Source organism: Lupinus angustifolius, chromosome LG19 (assembly GCF_001865875.1).
Source record: "Lupinus angustifolius cultivar Tanjil chromosome LG19, LupAngTanjil_v1.0, whole genome shotgun sequence".
Classification (NCBI taxonomy): domain Eukaryota; kingdom Viridiplantae; phylum Streptophyta; class Magnoliopsida; order Fabales; family Fabaceae; genus Lupinus; species Lupinus angustifolius.
The window spans coordinates 9,529,087-9,549,398 of NC_032027.1; the positions used below are offsets into that span (position 1 = coordinate 9,529,087).

Sequence of the window (20,312 nt, forward strand, 5' to 3'; positions counted from 1 at the left end):
GAAACCGAAAATGCATTAGTAACAAAACCTCAAGAGTTGTGATACATTACCAAAGGAATTTAGTCTAGAAATTTAGCATTCCATGGCAATGGAAAAACAAACCGAAAATGAAGAAGAAGAAACCCTAGCAGCAAAGGGGAAAACAAAATTGTCTAATGAGATGGAATGAAGTGAAATTCAGGTTCCCTACTCCTCAAATGAGTAAAACCGAAGATGGGCCCTAAACAATGGGCCCAAAACTAAAAATGGATTCACAATTAACAATTCCTAAAATTAAAAATACAATCTTCACTTCAACACATATCCTCCACTTCTGTAATGCCGAAAATATCCTTAGTGCCAAATATGATCTAAAAATGATAATAGATTTAATCAAGCCATATAATTCTAAATTAACTCATTTTAGGAATATTAGTCCAATAAAGTATAAAACACTAAACCATGTGAAACAAAGTCAATTAGGCACCAAGAATCATCAATCATGACAAATTAAGGTTACGAATAGTGTGTAATATATTTCTCATCAATTGGTTTGGTCAAAGAGCAATTTATCTCGACCAAGCTTTTGTCTACAAGTTGTCTCGGCCAAAATAAAGCTAGCCTAGGCCATGGTTCAAGCAATCTCGGCCAAAGGTGATACACCATCCAAGAACGATCGCAAAACAAAGAACCTTCCCAAAAGGGTTCACATCATAATCTAGAATGTGAGTAGAAGTTCTCATCAGTCCACTAGACTACCTAAGAGGAACATTACTCGAATAGGGATTAGGAGATGAAAAGGAAGGATTTGAGGAGCGGAAGAAGGAGAAGAGGAAGATGTGTATGACTCAGGCTCGGAATCATTGGAAACAGAAGGATGGATGAATGATTCAAGAGGTATTGGAATGGATAAACCAGAGGGTTGATTATGAGTAAGAGTAAAAGATGTAGATGTTGAAGAAAATGAAAAGAATCTTCATAGAAAATGACATTCTTAGAAATAAAAACCTCATTCGAGACAAGTTCATGAAGGATAAAACCCTTTGTATCCTCTTTTTAGCATAGAAAAATGGACTTCATAGTTGTGGGATCCAGCTTTTCATTCCATGTAGTGAGGGTGCTAGCATAAGCTAGACGACAAAAAACCTTCAAAGAACCTATGCTAGGCAGGGTGCCATAGAGCAATTTATAGGAACTGGAATGATACAACAGAAAGAGTGGGTAACCTGTTTATGATGTGAACAACATGTGGTATGGCAAAATTCCAAAATTTGGTGGGCAAGTGGGATTGATATAAAATGGCTCTAACAACATTGAGAATACATTGATGCTTTCTCTCAACAATGCCATTTTGTTGAGGGGTACTCACGCAAGACCTTTGATAATTGATTCCCTTGGAAGGGAAGAAATTGTTCATCAAGGACTCAGCCTCATTATCACTTCTAAGAATCTTTAGTTTAGTATCAAACTGGTTCTCAACAAAAGTAACAAAATTAAAAAATGTGTTACCTAGTCTCACTTTTAGTTTTCATCATGTTTATCCAAGTAAATCATGTGAAATCATCAACGAAAATAAGAAAGTAGTTGTGACCAAACATAGAAGAAGTGGAGTAATGACCCCATATATCAACATGAAGTGATTGAAGATATTTATTCAAATCAGAGTTGCTACTACAAAAGGAAAATATTTTCTATTTAAACATCTGACAAACATCACAAGGAACAACTTGTTTATCACAAAGAGGAATTCAAGAAAATGACTATAAAAGACCTTCATCAAAGATAAGGGAGCATGATCAAACCTTAATGCGAAAGATTAAAAGGACTTGGGCAACCAGAAGATGAATGAGAAATAAAGACATGTGTGTGATATTTTTGTAAGATTTAGCTTAGTTGTACCAATACCTTCTTTGTAACATTCTACACATGGCACAAGAATTATGATGAAAAAGTAAGTAACAATTTAGAGAATGAATTAACTTGTTGACTCACACCATGTTAACATGAAAAATAGGCACATACAACACATCAAACAAGATAAGGGACTCATACAGGGGAAATATATTTTTGGCTACTGAAACTTATCAAATCATAAGTAATATGATCAATGGCCCTAGTGTTAATCAATCAATCCATGCTTTCATTACCTGTTGAAGGTAAAGGTGAGGTTGTATTTACTATTGGCCTTTGATAAATTGCAGAATTTGCAGCAACCTTGCTTATATCACCTTTGTTCCTTTTAATAAGCTATAAGATACCTTGTACTTTATCGTCCGCAAAAGTTGATTTCTACTTCTATTGGAGACAAAAGTAACATCCTCATTGTGCTTATGCTCTTCACCCTGGTCATATTCAACTTCCACAAGAAATCCAACAACATTATTGGTCATCTTAGTAGATTTGCTATAATTGTATCGAGGAGGATAGACATGCTTCAAAAAACATGTGTCTATAGTATAATTGGTCATCTCACAGTAGGTGCAAAACTTACTATTATTTCCCTTGCCTGCACCACTATAAGAGATTATTCCCTTACCTATGTAAAATTTATCCCCTCCACCTCTATTATTATAGAAATTTGAATTATTCTTGATCTAAGAATTGCTTTGGGAGTGAATTTCCAAAGCCCTTAAACATTATTGAGGCCATGTAGAATTGGAGTGTTGAATTGTCTTTCTTGCATGATTTACATTGAAAACACTTTGCTAATAGAAGGAAGAGGTTCTATTAGCATAAATTGTGATCTGACTTGGGAATACTGGTCATTCAAAACCTTGAGCAATCAAATCACATTTTTGTGTTTTCAATACTTATTTGCTAGATCAATTATCCCACAAGAACAAGGGACATAACATTTGCATTGACCTATAGCCCTAAAATTCTCAAATTCCTCCCATAAAATCTTCAATTGAGTGAAGTAATCCGAAATAGATTGATTAACTTGGTTTGACCTATAAAATTCTTCTTGAAGTTCAACTATGTAGAAAATATCTCCTGGAAGAACCTATCATGGAGATCTTTCCATACTTCAGTAGCATCATCAATCCAAAGAATAGATTTCACTATTGTTTCATCCACTGAATGGTGCAACTAAGAAAGAACCATAGTTGCATCTGATCCATTGCACATGAAGAGAATGAACTGATGACGGTTGTGGCATGGATTATCTATGAACCTCAACTTATTCTTGGATTGAAGTGCTAATTTCCTAGCTCTTGACCAGGAATGATAATTCTTGCCATTGAGAATAGGAGAAACGAGAACAAGTGCAAGAACGGAGAAAATATGGATTAGAAGGATTGATGTTGTAATCTTCGAAGCTCTGATTCGCCATATTTTTTCAAAATCAGCAAGATAATATAATAAAAATGGAAGAGATTAAGCAAAAGAGAGAGTGAGAAATTCATAGAGATTTTTTGAATGAAAGAGCGAATAAGAAAGCGAATTAGAATAAGAATTGCTCTGATATCATCTTAGAAATCAAGGAGACGGAAAAATAAATGATTGAAGGCATTTTCATTCAACCAAAATAGAAACGACTACAACTTTACGTATATAGAAACTTTGGATGTAAGTGCTTTAACTAATTTTCTTCTATAAGGTAATTGTTTTAACTAACTTTCTTCTAGAAGGAAAGTCTAAAATAACTAACTCTACTTGGCACCAAACTCATTCCATATGTTACACAATATTCATTACAAATAATATGGCTGACACAGTTGGTCACTATCAAGCTCATCATAGTCATGGCGGACACCATCAGTCATGATGCATCAGAGATTTGGTTGGACAGTTAGCCAAGTGCTCAATCACAACATACATTCATTCAGTCAAGGCACACTCGCATTCGATCATGTGGCTCGTCCAAATACTCGGTCATGATAGTCATGACGGACACCAGCAATATTTTATAACAAGTCGTGGATCTAGCTTCTTTTTGTCACACGTAATATTCGAACCCTGATCTTTGCTTATGAGAAGATAAACATGTACCCAAAACCAATTACTTGTCCGTTCAAATGAGTGTTAACTAGATTTTTTACACTTATCTCTGTAGGCCATGGATCTAGTCTTTTTTATTATTTAAGAGGAGCATGAACAAATTTCGTGGGTTTTTACTTCTAGTACCGTCAATCATTATTTGCCCCCCTTTTTCAGAAAAGTTCATCACTGTTTAACTGCAGTGCAATTGTAGGGACAGACCCATTGGATTCTTCTAAGTTTGAAATTCAAAAGTGAAATAGTCCCGTTATTTGAATACTTGGGATATAACACTTAATTAATATTCTTACATATATGCATTCATGTGTTTGCCACATATAGTATATCATGGTATTTATCATTATTGAAATCACTAAGACAGACTTTTGTTAATCTCTTGTTTGGCTAATGTTTTCTTTTGATATTTTTGGTATTTATTAATTTCACCATATTTTGTATTGCATACGTATATGTGATTCTTCGTGACTCATGAGGACAACTTTACTTTGCCCCCATCTCTCCCTCCAATTAGTATTAATTTTTTAAATTAGTGCAAGTAGTGGTTGAGGGGCCATTCATCTTTCATTATAGCTCTTAACTATCATTACTATTAAAATCGCTCAATATAATATTATTGGCATGAAAGCTAGATGATCATTAAACTACAAATTAAATTATAATTATATATACACGGTATATACTTTTGAAGAAATAATTAATGTAAGACTTGAGGTAATGATAAATAATAATGTAATGTTTATGCACTGACAATGTAAAAGTATATACATAATCAGTGCATCATTCATCTTTCATTTGTATTATTTTTATTTAAGAGTTAACAATGACTAAAGATAAATAGTGAATGATACAATAACAATGTAAAAAATTCTTACATTTTTAATGTATAAATCGTTTTTCTCTAATCAATATGTAATTAAACTAATTCATATTTCTTTAAAGAAGTCATCTTTTATTTCCCCATGAGTGTAATATATTTATATTGTCAAAATAACTTTTTTAGATCGTTAATAGATTATCTATGACTCATGTGTATCATAGATATTTAAAAGTCAATAACTAACGTTTAAATAATACTGACTGTGATATTGTGTAAAAATACATCTTACACTCTCTTAAAGAATTTTTCTCAGATAGTATAACATAATTCAGATACTAAACTAAGTTACATTCATAATGTCACAACATCACATCACCTCAAAGTTGAATATTCACAAGTAACTATGTTAGATTTTAATGAACTTTTCATATGATTGAAAATAAAGTCATATTTTCAATAAAGAATAGTATATATTGAGAGGAGTGATATGTATATACCAACTTAAATTACAACAAATCTTATTATCTACTATACTTTGGTCATGTTTAGTTCTAACATATTGGAGGTTTGGTAGAAGAAAAAATATTTGTCCTAAATTTATTGAAGTTATTTATTTATAGGCAAAATTTTGTATGAGGATTTGGAAAATTGTGTAGCATTCGGGTTCTCCATTTTATGTGCCACAACTTTGTCAATAAAATTGAGTTTTTACTGATCAAGTAAAACTTTAACACTAAAGTTTGAATAATTATCAATTTATAAATTTTAAATTTCAAAGAACTTTAAGGTTTTAAATATATTTTCTTATTATCATGTTTATTAAATGAACTTAAACTAAAAGTATCAAATGTAATAAACATTATATGATTTGTAAAAATACTAGTAAAATTAAAAAAAATTATCTCTCCTATTAGTTTTTCTCCTATATTAAGTTCTCACTTTATAATTTTTTCTCTCATCCTTCTCTCTTCCATGTATCTTATGAGAAGATGATATGCCTCTCTAATATGGAGATTAATATTACAATATAATAAACGACTAAGTGAAAACCATATCTCTTTTAATGAATTTTAAATAAAACTAGGGCTTCAGTTCTTCAAATTAGTCGTCATATTTAAGATGAGAGACATTATGAAGAAGGCAATGGTAATTAATATAAAAAGTTCTGGCAAAGTTGTTAATTAATAGGGTTGTGCAGCGGTTTAGTGGGTATTGCATCTAATAATAAATTAATTAAAGATAGATGTACAGTTCAAATATTACAATTTTAAATAAGAATACCATAAGTAATGGAATACCTAGGTGTAACAAAAAACATGATCTTCTAGCCCAAATGATGATGTGACAAGGGGCCTAACTCACTCATTGAATCTCATCAATGGGAAAGGGGGTTAGAGCATCACCATCTTGAATATCCATAATCTTCACACTTACCCAATGTAATGGATAGATATTCTTTATCCCAAAAAATGTATCACTTTATTGTTTGTGATTGGACAGAAAAATATTTAATTATTAAACTTTAAATTTAAATACATTTTTCAATCAATTACCAGCAATGACACACTTTGTGGAAAAACAGATCTATTCTCCTATGTTTTTTGTACTACCTATTAGATATTTAATTTCATCATTTAGTCTTCAATTGTATATAGCATAGATATTTTGTAATCTTTCCTTTTGAGGAAAGTCTGTTTGTAACTTCCATAACTGTTTTTCCTCTTTTGGCAAAACAATTAGCTCTTGTATATAACCAAATTTTATAAGCTTGGTGATTCATTGAATGAATTCAGAAAATATGAATCAAGCAAAATCCAATATGGTATCAGAGCAAATTTTGCTCTGAATACTGCTGCGAAAACCATCCAAGTTCATCCTTCAATCTTCTTCCTTTCTTCCTACGATTTCTTCTTCACCTGCAATCATTCTTCTTTCAAATCTTCTTCTCTTCTTTTCGATCTCTTTCTTAATCATAACGATGGGAGATTATGGATCAGATTCACAAAATACCTCAAACAACAATGAAATAGAAAACCCGAGAAATCCTTTCTTTCTGCATCCAGGAGATAATCCAGGATCAATCCTTGTTTCAACGCCTTTGGATGGAACAAATTACAATTCATGGAGTAGAAGCATGAAGCGTGCATTACTTTCAAAGAACAAGTACAAATTTGTTGATGGAACTATTTCAGCACCAAATTTTAATGATCCTTTGTTTAATGATTGGAAACGGTGTAATACCATGGTAATTTCATGGATTACAAGATGTTTGACAAAGCAAATAGCACAAAGCACAGTTTATATTGCAAATGCACAGTTGCTATGGGAAGATTTGAAAGAGAGATTCTCTAAAGGTGATTACTTCTGCATTTCAGATTTGTTGCAAGAACTTCATTCAATTAAGCAAGGTGAGAGAGACATTTCTAATTACTTCACTGATTTAAAGATAATTTGGGAAGATTTAGAAGCTCTAAGACCTATACCTTTATGTACTTGTGTTGTAAGATGCAAATGCAATATGATGAAATTTGTGAAAGAGCAAAGAGAGTCTGAATATGTGATTTTTTTTGTTGAAAGGACTGAATGATGATTTTAGCAATACTAGATCTCAGATCCTATTACTTGAACCTTTACCAACAATCAATAAAGCTTTCGCATTGTTGCAACAGCAAGAGAGGCAATTAGCTATTGTTAATGTAAAGATTCTGTTCAACTCCAATGAAATAGAGTCCATTGAAAGTAACAAAGCATCAAACAATAATGCACAATGGCGAGGTGTCCTTGGTAGAGGAAACACATATGGAAGAAATGGCATGCATTCAAACAAAGGTAGAGGATTTGGCAGAAGTTATGGTTCAAATAGAACTAATAACATTAAAGTGTGCACTTATTATGGAAGAGAGAGGCATACAACTGATGTTTACTATTACAAACATGGATTTCCTCCTAATTTTGGCAAACAAAGAACAAATAATAGTGTTGTTAATAATATTGAAAGCACTTATTCAGTTTTTCTAACAAAGTGCATGAATCTTTGAGTACAGAAACTAACACAAAGGCTTCCTTGAGTTTTAGTCATGCACAGTATGCTGAACTTGCATCTTTGCTGAGTAATGTCAATGTGAACAACTCTGTTGAACACAAGGTGAACCAACTTAGCATAATGTCTCTTGATCAATCAGATGCTTATAAGGATTCAAGTAACATCCATCCATGGATACTTGATACTGGTACTACTGATCATGTTTGTCCACATTTGTCTAGTTTTACAACATATCAATCAATTAATCCAGTAGTCATAAGTTACCTAATGGATCAGTTGTTACAGCTAGGCATTCTGGCATGGTTATGTTTACTGAGAATTTGATGTTGTACAATGTTTTGTTTGTTCCTGAGTTCAAATACAATTTGATCTCCATTCATAAGCTTGTTGTTGCATTACATTGTAGAGTAATTTTTTATGGTTATCAATGTATGATCCAGGATACGCGTACCTTGAAGATGATTGGACACGCTAAGGTGCACAACAATCTCTATGTTCTTGGTACACCTTCAAGACCTTGCATACCAAATATTTGTCTAGCTAATTCTGTTTCCAGTGTCTCTCCTTTTGATTTGTGGCATTTTCGATTAGGACACCCATCCATTAATGTTTTACATCATATTTGTAAAGATTTCTCCTATGTACATTTTGATGCAAAAAGAATTTGTGAATTTTGTCATATGGCAAAACAAACAAAGTTGTCCTTCTCAAACAGTATGAATAAAACTTTGGCACCATTTGATTTGATTCATATGGATATTTGGGGTCCTATAGTTGTTTCATCTATTCATGGCTTCAAGTATTTCCTTAATATACTTGATGATTATAGCAAACACACTTGGCTATACCTCATGAGAACTAAATCTGAAGCAAGAACTTTAATACAGAATTTTGTTGCTCTTATTCATACACAGTTTCACAAAGTGATTAAAATCTTCGCACTGATAATGGGGTTGAATTTCACTTTCCTGCTTTCTTTGATAAATTGGGGATCATACATCAAACATCATGTGTTGAAACTCCACAACAAAATCTATTGTGGAAAGGAAGCATCGACATTTACTTAATGTCACTAGATCATTGCTATTTCACGCTCACCTTCCCAAAGTCTTTTGGTCTTATGCTTCACAACATGCCACATTCTTCATCAATAGAGTTTCTAGTCCAACTCTTCAACACAAGTCACCTTATGACATGTTGCACCAATGAAAGCCTAACCTCACTAAACTCAGGGTGTTTGGATGTTTGTGTTTTGCATCTACATTGTTGAATCATCGATCTAAGCTAGATGCACGAGCTAAGAAGTGTGTTTTTCTAGGATTCAAATCAGGGGTGAAAGACTATCTACTCTTTGACTTATAATCTAGAGAATGTTTTCTCTCAAGGAATGTCCAATTTTATGAAAACCAGTTCCCTTATTCATTTGATGCTCACATCTCTACTACTGAAATTTTGTCCCCTGATACATCTCTTGATTTTCTACTCTATGATATCCCTTCTCAACCACAAATACCATCTGATCCTACCCAAACACCAACCTCCATATACATCCCATCTTCACATTCTTCTACTGACCTTCATACACATACTTGTGCACCTAACCCAAACACAAATCTACCTATAGACAATACACTTCGACAAACACAAACACACAACTCACCTTCTATTAGAAAATCCACTAGGAATTGTCATCCACCCTCATACCTCCATGATTTTCACTGCAATCTTCTCACACAATCTACAACTCCTACTCCCTATGTTGTTCATCCTCTATCTTTTGTCTTATCCTACTCATCCGTTTCTTCTAATCATCTCTCCCATACACTTTCTATATCCACACACATTGAGCCAAAAACATATCATCAAGCCATAAAATCCCCTTATTGGATTGTTGTTATGCAAGCTGAACTTATAGCATTGGAATTGAACAATACATGGAGCATTGTTGATTTACCACAGGATAAGGTTCCTATTGCCTCTAAATAGGTTTACAGAATTAAATATAAGTCTGATGGTACTGTTGAGAGGTACAAGGTCAGGTTAGTAGCTAAAGGCTATGACCAAACTAGAGGTGTTGATTTCTTGGATACATTTGCCCCTGTGATAAAATTAACCACTATGAGACTTGTGTTAGCAATTGCTGCCTCTGAAAATTGGCATTTGCATCAACTGGATGTTAATAATGCATTATTGCATGGGGATTTAACAGAAGATGTGTATATGCTTATTCCTCAAGGAGTCATTAGATCCAAGCCTAATCAAGTTTGCAAACTCCTTAAATTTCTTTATGGATTGAAACAAGCTAGTAGGCAGTGGTACAACAAGCTCTCCACCATTCTGATGCAGATGGGCTACTCTCAATCTACTCATCATCATTCTGTGTTCAACAAGCAAAATGGTACTCAATTCATTGTTTTGCTCATCTATGTGGGTGATCTTATCTTGGCTGGAAATTGTGCCACTGAAATTGCATTTGTCAAACAACATCTTCACGATCTCTTCAAAATTAAAGACCTTGGACCCTTGAAGTATTTTCTTGACCTTGAGGTGGCTAGGTCCAACACATGTATTACTATATCTCAGCGCAAATATGCTTTGGACATTTTGGCTGACACGGGTTTTTTGGCATCCAAACCTGCCACTACCCCCATTGCTAAAGACATTGTCCTATCTCAGGACTCATCTGGTCCATATTCAGATCCTGCTGCTTATAGAAGGTTGGTTGGAAAGTTGATTTACCTCACCAACACCAGGCCTGATCTTAGCTTCTCTGTCCAGCAATTGAGTCGGTTTATGAATCATCTTAACAATACTCATCATCAGTCTCTCACACACATACTCAGATACATTAAAGGCTCACTTGGGCAAGGCCTTTTTTATCCATCCAATTCTGCATTGCAACTGAAAGCATTTAGTGACTCTGACTGGGCCACATGTATTGATTCAAGGCGTTCTGTTTCTGTGTATTCCTTGGAACTTCTTTAATTTCCTGGAAACCTAAGAAGCAAACTATGGTGGCTAGATCTTCCACTGAAGCAGAATATCGAGCTCTAGCTGCTACCTATTGTGAACTTCAATGGTTAACCTTTCTACTTGATAAATTTCCCATTGCATTCACTAAGCCTTTTCTTCTCTTTTGTGACAACAATTCAGCTCGATACATTGCAGCTAATTCCATGTTTCATGAACGTACTAAACATATAGACATTGATTGTCACATTGTTCGGGAAAGACTCAAGGCTCATCTCTTCCATTTGCTTCCAATTCCTACTAAAGAGCAACCTGTCGATTTATTCACCAAAGCCTTGGATTCTATCACCTTTTCCTATCTTCTTGCTAAGTTGGGTGTTTTGAATATTTACTCCCCAGCTTGAGGGGGGGTAGTAGATATTTAATTTCATCATTTAGTCATCAATTGTATATAGCATAGATATTTTGTAATCTTTCCTTTTGAGGAAAGTCTGTTTGTAACTGCCATAACTGGTTTTCCTCTTTTGGCAATACAGTTAGCTCTTGTATATAACCAGCTTTTATAAGCTTGGTGATTCATTGAATGAATTCAGAAAATATGAATCAAGCAAAATCCAATACTACCAATGATATTTCTCACCTTTTTGGATAAGGAGCTAATCTGTTTCAGGATTTGTGGTTGTCATATGTGAGACAAAGGAAATCACCCTAAATGGAGTATTACAAATTAGTGGAGAAAATGAGTGGAAACAAATATGATGATGAGGTGAAAACAAAGACGACGGCATTTAGCTTTAGCATTTTGGATGAGATTGAGAAATGGTGAGGGTTTATTAAGTGAGAGAAAGAAACCAAGTGAAGTTTAGGTTTTACTACAAGAACAAATATTCCTCCTATATTGTATTGAATATCAATATCAAATACATCGGTTATTTCTTGAACCGACAATGTCTTTGTTTTTAACTTAATTTTAAAAATGACATTATCTAATATTCTTCTACATCGAGTAAAAGGAAGATAAATTTTTTAGCATTCTCTCATCTTATGGGTAAGGAATTAATCCATTTTGGTGTGTGTTGATGTCATTTCCAACATGTGTTGCTCATAGGAATCGAACTATTGACCTTATGATCATCCTATAAATCTAGCAGAACTTTATACCACTAGATCAAGGTTGTGTTGATAAAAAAGAATTGATAGTTTAATAATAATGTGAAATGCATATTTTGCACTAATGTGGATCAGATGAACTCCAACAAGTCTAAGTATACTTTAACATTAATTTTTAAATGAAATATGTTGATAGATCTAGGATTTATTTCTTATTGAATTTCTATTTCTGTACTCATACTTTATTCTAATACAATTATAAATCCAAATTTTAAACTCCTCTCACAAAATTATTGAACTCAACTCTCGTATTGTCATCTTACACTGCCCTATCCATCAACATATTCATTCTTTCATCAGTTTATTTAACACCATTTTTTCGTCATTTAGTTCCTCCATTTGAGCATAAGGTACTCTCCTCTTTTGTTTGCTTGTACTAGTTGACTTGTTTACATTTTTGCCACCCTTACTTTTCTTTCTCATATCTGGGACGACCCAAACCAAACCATTATCCATCCAAATTCAGATCACCCCGTTACACTCTAAATTGATTATCAACTCCTAAATTCTGATACTATCACTACTCATCTTCATATTTTATTCAAGATTGGAAAACATCACATATCTCAACCTTTAGTGTTACTGTTATGATTGTAGAGTTCATATTCAAAGAGATATGCAATCAATAAGCTACAGTAGAACCATACAAAGTAGAGATTAGAAAATACATTTTAACTAAAAATCTTAAGACATTAAGTTTATGAGTTCATCTACTTATATATTTTCTTTACCTTATTTATTCCTCATTGATGTGAGAAACTTATCTCGCTTTTTCATTTTATTCATTCATCATCAATATACTTATCTCTGTTACATTTATCCGGAAAAACTACTCCTTATGCAATCACAATCAAAATCAGAATTGAATTATTGTCTAATAAAATATGTATGCATTTTAAATTTGATTTTCTTCAGCATTTATAATCTTTATTATAACTTTATAACGTAGATGATGTGATTCCACTGGTTACACATACATTTTATAAGTTCAATTGTGAAATATGGTGGCATGTGTTGTAGCAGTAGCTAGAAGCCTTGTAATGAATGTGCTATTTCGCTCCACTCAAAATTCAATTCTTCAGCTTTTGTGTTCTACCTTTTCCTCTCTTTTTTAATTATCGAATGTTGCAAACATAAATAATCGTCATTAGCGGCTTTTGTTAAAAACTTTTGACGTGTGCTTATGTATATCAAAAAAAAACATATGTATGCATTGAATAATATAATAATTGTATATAAAATTTTGCACTGACAATACATAAATTATACTCATCCAGATAATACATTTTGAACTTGAAAAAATTCTTTGGTGGTAAGCCTATCATAGAATTTGTCTATTGCAATATACAAGTGAAACTGTGTAAAACAGGAGCAGCAGATGAATCATGCAGGTGTAGCAAACACCCTTTTTAAACTACAATAATTTAGAAAAATAAAGTGAAGCTAAAATACAATAGAAAAATAATTTAGGAGTGAGTGTGATTGTGATAATAAGGTGAAGCTAAAATACAAACCAGCGTGGGACTAGAAGACGAGAAGGTGAACCCACCTATTTTTCAACTGTAAATTAAATACTAAATATTACCAAACAAACTTATCAATTAGTAGTTATAGAACACATAAAATATATTTTTATGGATCAATGAACTAATGACAATCTTAACTACTAACTGTTCCACGGGCAGCCGACACCTTCCTCCATGTACTATATCAATTTGAATTCAATTTAATAGGATCTTGACATTCAATTAATATTGTCAATTTAGGTTATATCCATCAAATCCGCTCATGGATAATAGGTGGACAAACCATGCAAAATATATCAATTTGTTCAAAATGTCTGTTTAAAATGCTCTCGTCGCTTATACGCTTTTCTAATTGATAGGGTGAATTGCTCTTGAGTATTATGATTTTAACTACTTAGTGTTATGTTTTGATTTTCTATTTGACTTGAATGTTATGTAATGTTAAATTGTTTGAAGGGTATTATGTATAAAAAAGATGTATACAATATTGTTATTATAGGCAAAATATTATATTTCTTTCTTATTTTACAAATGAGTATACTCATATCCATCCTAATTTAAATCAGTATTATATGAGTACGAGCAGACGAATCCAAAGTGTCAATGATACATTAAATCCAATAAAATGTGGACATTACATGTCAATTTATTATGATGTTTATATTCGATTTAATTTTATTTGATAAATTTGGAGTGATTAATCTTCTCTATATTTTAATTTTTTTGAAATGGGAATTTCGTTAAAGAAACGAGGAAATTACATCAAAGTTAAGGTAGAGTGGTTATCATGCCACTTCATGTCTAGTTAGGCTGTAAATTGCTTTATTGCCTTATCTGTCGATAAATTGTGAAACTCATTTTTGAGTGGGGCAATTTCAATATTTAGTTTTAGATCAATTTTAATTAATTAATTTATTTGTATATTTATTTCATTTAATTATTTCATTATTTTTTATTTTCAGTTTGTTAAGTTAAGTTTAAAAAACCCAAAAATATAATTAGATGCACATTTCTCATTTTTTATATTAAAATTCAATCTATCGATTTATTAGCTTTTATATATAGTAAACTACTTTAGTGTATCCTAATGGATGGTTTTAAAATTTTAGTGCATAAAAAATACTTTTTTCATTTTTTATTTTAGTAATTATTTAAAAACATATTTGAAATATGGAATGAATATGAACTATAGATAAAATTTTATTTTCCAATAGTGGGTGTAACCATATATTTCTTGAGGAATTAATTTTATCAATTAAGAAAATTGAATCACATTTTGTATAGAAATTGACATTGGAAACACATTTATTAATTTGACAGTAGAGAAAAAGGTGATTAAAATGGTAGGTTTATAACTTTATATTATGATTCAGAACATTTTCTGAATTTAAGAAAATTATTTTTTATTTTCCCACAATTAAAAAGACTGGAAATGGGAGCCACAACATGTGATGGATTTTTTGATACTACCAAATATATATCTTCATCTTTTTGCATAATAAACTAATCTCTTTCGAGATGTGTGGTTGTCCCTTTCAAAAAATGGTGTTCCGAAAAATTGAATCATTGACATTTTAGTCATCTTAGAAATCTAGCGGGTCTTACACCACTATATTGTAATAGTGTTATGAAGGTTAATGAATTTTCATCCTTTAGAAAAATATTTTAAATAAATGTGGTTGAAGAATGAATTCTTTTATTCATATAGAAGAGAAGTTATTTTAATTCTTTAAACATATTTGAATTGAAAAATGTGTCTAATCTTTTTCACCCAATAATATGAATATATACTATTTATTTTAGAGTAAATTACACTGACACTCCCTGATTTTTAGTAAAATTACACAAACTACTCCTCACTTATTTACACCTACACAAACCTCCCATAATTTTTATACTTTCATTATACTGACCACCTCTTCGTAAGAAATAAGTGTAATCTTTAAACAAAAATGTGATAAATGCAATTAAGTTAAACAAAACATGATATATTGTGGAGACAAGTCCAAATAATATATGAGTCAATATTTCTTTATTATTTTTGGACTTGTCTACACAATATATCATATTTTGTTTAACTTAAGAGTAAATTACACTGACACCCCCTGAGTGTTAGTGAAATTACACAAACCACCACTCACTTTTCTAAACTTACACAAACCTCCCCTAGTTTTGTACTTTCATTACACTGACCACCTTGTATAAGAAATAAGTGTAATCTTTTAAACAAAAAATGTGATAAATGCAATTAAGTTAAACAAAACATGATATATTGTGTAGACAAGTCTAAATAATATACAAATCAATGTATCTTTATTATTTTTGGTTACATAGTGCATCAATATTTCTATTTAAATCACTCTTATAATGTAGTGTAACGAACCAAAAATAATAAAGATACATTGATTTGTATATTATTTAGACTTGTCTACACAATATATCATGTTTTGTTTAACTTAATTGTATTTATCACATTTTTTGTTTAAAAGATTACACTTATTTCTTATACAGGGTGGTCAGTGTAACGAGAGTACAAAACTAGGGGAGGTTTGTGTAAGTTTAGAAAAGTGAGATGTGGTTTGTGTAATTTCACTAAAACTCAGGGGGTGTCAATGTAATTTACTCTTAACTTAATTGCATTTATCACGTTTTTTGTTTAAAAGATTACACTTATTTCTTATGCATGAGTGGTCAATGTAATGAAAGTATAAAAACTAGGGGAAGTTTGTGTAGATATAGAAAAGTGAGGGGTGATTTGTGTAATTTCACTAAAACTCAGGTGTCATATAATTTACTCTTTGTTTTATTATCAATAAAAGGGGTTGATAGTTATTATGTAATTTAGCTTATGATATTTTATCTTTACTAATCTTTATCTTGTTAAATTTTAGAATATATAACTTTTATTTATAAAACTGTTAAACGATACCATTGAATTAATTGAATAAAAAAACTAAGTTCAGCAAATATCATATTCCTCTCGAAACACAAATAATATTAAGATTTAAAATCGTTAGTATGTTCTATTTTTTGGGTACTTTTGTGAAAATAAATCTCTAACTGTCCGTTATGATCAAGTTAATTTGATAACAAACAAGAGACATGTGTTATAAAACTCGGATTAAATAGTCTGTTCAACCATGAATTGGACATCTGAATGGTTTGAGCGTCTAATTTAACAGTTTTCTATTAAAAATTAGATTGATTTGATTTGTGACTCTATCGATTTAAGCCTAAAATCAGTAACTTAGATAGCCAGATCGGCTGGACTATCCGAGTCAATAAAAAAATATTTTTTAAAAAACAACCAAAGTAATACCGATTTCTGATGAGAAAAAATCAAATATTTTTAACTTATTTATGTTTTATTTGTCACTTCTTAATTTATATTTTAGTAAAGATTTTATTGTTTAATTAAATTTTAAATTTATGTGCACTTTTGTTGGACGATATTTTCAATTTATTTGTCATATTTTATAGTAGCGAAATATTCATTATTGATTATTTAATTAGGTTTAATAATGTTTTTAAATTTCGAATATATAATTATTAAATAATATTAGCTAATATTATAATTTTTAGATTTTTTAATGTAAATCGAGTCAACCGGTCCGAGTTTGATAACATTGATAATTACCAACTTACACCTTCACCCAAAAAAAATAATAGTTTAATAACTTTGAAAATAAATGTTTTTCATGCATGAATGTAGTAGGCTTTAAAAATAATTTTGGATTTTGAATCATGTGAAGTTGGTATTAACAAATACAAAATAAGACTTCAATCGTGTTTATTAAGTTTTTATAAAATAATTTGTTATTAAATTTTGTTAGAAGCTATTATATGATCAGTGCAAGAATAAACTATTTTCAAATGATTAAATCACAATATGTTCAAATTTTGGCAGTTAGTAAAAACTAATGCAGTAAATAGGTAAGAGATAAAGAAGAGGAAAAAAATATTTTTCGCTGACCAATGCAGTAAATAGGTAAGTTATATTTTTATTTCAATATAATTTCTTACCAAAACTAATCCCTTTCAGTCATGCCAACCAGATATTGTACAATTTTGAGAAAATATGATCATACCGAAATTTGAATTCTAATTTATTGAGCTGGAATCTGAACTTTTGAAGCTATTAAGGTAACTATAAACTATAAAGTCTTCTTTTGTCGATAAAACTTCAAAGTAAAGAAGATTCTTAATGGTTTAATTACTAACTTTACTCTTTAGAGCTTTCGTTAATTATCGAAATCCCAATAATTAAAGTCACACCCAATCAATAAAGTTCAATAATGTCCCTTGTGTTTTGAATGAATTTCTTTTCCTCTCTGACGGCTGAGGTCACCTCTGCCCGCTGCCCGCTGCCCGTGATAATTCCAACTAGCCTACAATAGGCCCTAATTAGGTGGGGAGCATAACTGTAGCATTACAATAGAGTTGAGATGTTCTCTAACTAGAAACTCATGTTTTGGAATACGAGTAAAATAAAATAATTTACCATTTTTAAAATTTCTTTTACTAAAAAGATAACTTTAAATCTAAATCATTAACAATTTATTAGAATCACATGTCATCATCTATTTAACTTTAAGAAGGATTACTAGACCCCTTACTATCGGATAATATTAGAAAAGATCTTAATTCATAAAGTATGTCAATTTATGCATATATTTGGTTAAAAAATAATTATTAAACTTTTTACTTAAACTCATTTTTCATTAAATTATTATAGTAAGTGACATATTAAATAATACATGTTGGAATAAAAAACTTGTATGAAGACATATCTAACACATCATATTTAGAGATAAATATACAATTCTTTCAGTCTATTTTGAGACTGCAAAAATGTTCAATTAGTGCACATTGGCTTCGAAATCTTTACTCCAATTCATACACCCTTAATTTCCTCTCCCAAGGGTTCTATAAATCCCAACTCTTCATTTGGCAGGGCTGTAATTCCTTTACTTGTTAGGTACTTAACTTTGGTTCAAAACTTTAGCACACTTTTTCACAACCCCAAACGGGTGTTTAAAAAGCACATAAATAGGCTTGATTTTGAGATCCCTTTTCAGAAACCTTGTCTTGGGATCCCTTGTTCTACTCTCTAGAGTTTTGTTATTTTAGTGTATAAAGTGATGATAGTTACTTTTTGCCCCATGTATTAGCCTCATTTTCATTGGAGAAGACACTTAGATAGAAATATGTAAAAAACATGTAAAAAAATTAAAAAATAATAATACTTTTATCCTTTTTAACTTATACGAATAATATATTTTTACCTTTAAAAATATAATATAAAACCTAATTCACCTTTCAAGTAATTGAAAGGAGGTTGACTCATATACAAGGAGTGAATGTAAATCATTTAACTAATAAGTGACAATACACGGGGCAAAAAGTAACTATCACCACTTATACAATACTATACTAACTTACTAAGTTCTCTACAAAACCATCCACCTTAGGTCAAAATTTGGAAAGCACTCTCCAATAGGGATAAGCATGTATAATCCCACTGGTTGGTTGTAACACTGGTAAAGGTTCAAGGCAAAGCTTCTTCTTGTGCCAGCTTTTGTACATGCAAGTTTATAAGAACCTGCGACATCTTCTTTTAACCAAAACCCACTTGAAGCTTTTCCCTTTGTCTCAAGAAAATGGCCCCTTCTGGAAGGACAACAACAAGATCAACATCAAAGACAAAACCAACAGCAGCAACAAAAACAAGAACAACAAGACAACCTAGAAAAACAAACTTCAAGAAGCAGAAGCAACATATTAAGAGCAAAAAACAAGAGATAGATAATGTTTTCCCCTCTAGCTGCTCCTCCATGAGCTCACAAGACTTGTCAAAAGAAGGGGACAATGAAGTTTGTGAGGTAATTGATGTCAGTAGCAGTTCATGTTCTACCCCAAAAGGTCAGAAATTCAAGATACCAGAGATTTCAACATGCCCTCCAGCACCAAAGAAGCCAACGAGGGTGGTTTCATCAAATTGCTCTTTGCGTAGGTCACAACTATCATTCTTTTCACCCCCGGACTTGGAGCACTTCTTCGTCGCCCTTCGAGATGTTTTGGTTTGATATATATGTTCAGTGTTTTAAACTGCGGTCTCTATCCTGTTGTGGAGACTCCGAAACTTTGATGTTGCGGCCTCAATTATGTTTGCAAAAGCAGATTTAAACTGTGTTAATAGATAGTTACATATCATATAATAAGGTAATAAGGTCATGACACTTTAGAAGATGGACTTTGAAGTGCTAATTTTTTATATATTCTCTTCATACCTGAAGCAATTTGAGAGGTATGCTTTGAGAAATCTAGATTTTGGTATGCTTGATCTTAGGAAACATTTACTTGCCCCTTCTAGATTTTCTGATAATTTTAGTTGGGTTTTTTTGTACTACCAAGTATATCTTCTTACCGGTAAGGAATTAATTTCTTTCAGGGTGCGTGAATATCGGATAGGTTTAAGCTTCCTTGTCAATTAGTTATTTTAGGCATTGTTTGATTCTATTGAAAAGGAAAGGAAAGAAAAGGAGGGAAGAGAAAATAGATGAATTTGGATGTTTTCCCTCCTTTGGTTAGCAAAGAAAAATAGAGTGGAAAGAAAATTTTGGGTGGGTCCCACAAAAAAACATTTCCACCCCAATTTGGAGAGAAAATGGTGAGAAACCTACAATCAAAAATAGTGAGAAACCAACCATCTAAGTAAAATTACAATCTTCCCATAAAAACTATGGATAAAGTACTATGGTGTAGATAGACAAACATAATAGATTGAGTTGCCTTAAAATTGTGT

General features: G+C 31.6%; 1 protein-coding gene across 1 annotated transcript; it reads left to right on the forward strand.

The window, feature by feature from the left end:
* LOC109334093 lies at positions 18,950 to 19,898 on the forward strand. The gene has a single exon (XM_019569665.1). It carries the CDS (start codon positions 19,168 to 19,170, stop codon positions 19,591 to 19,593), a length of 426 nt encoding a protein of 141 aa, XP_019425210.1. The 5' UTR covers positions 18,950 to 19,167; the 3' UTR covers positions 19,594 to 19,898.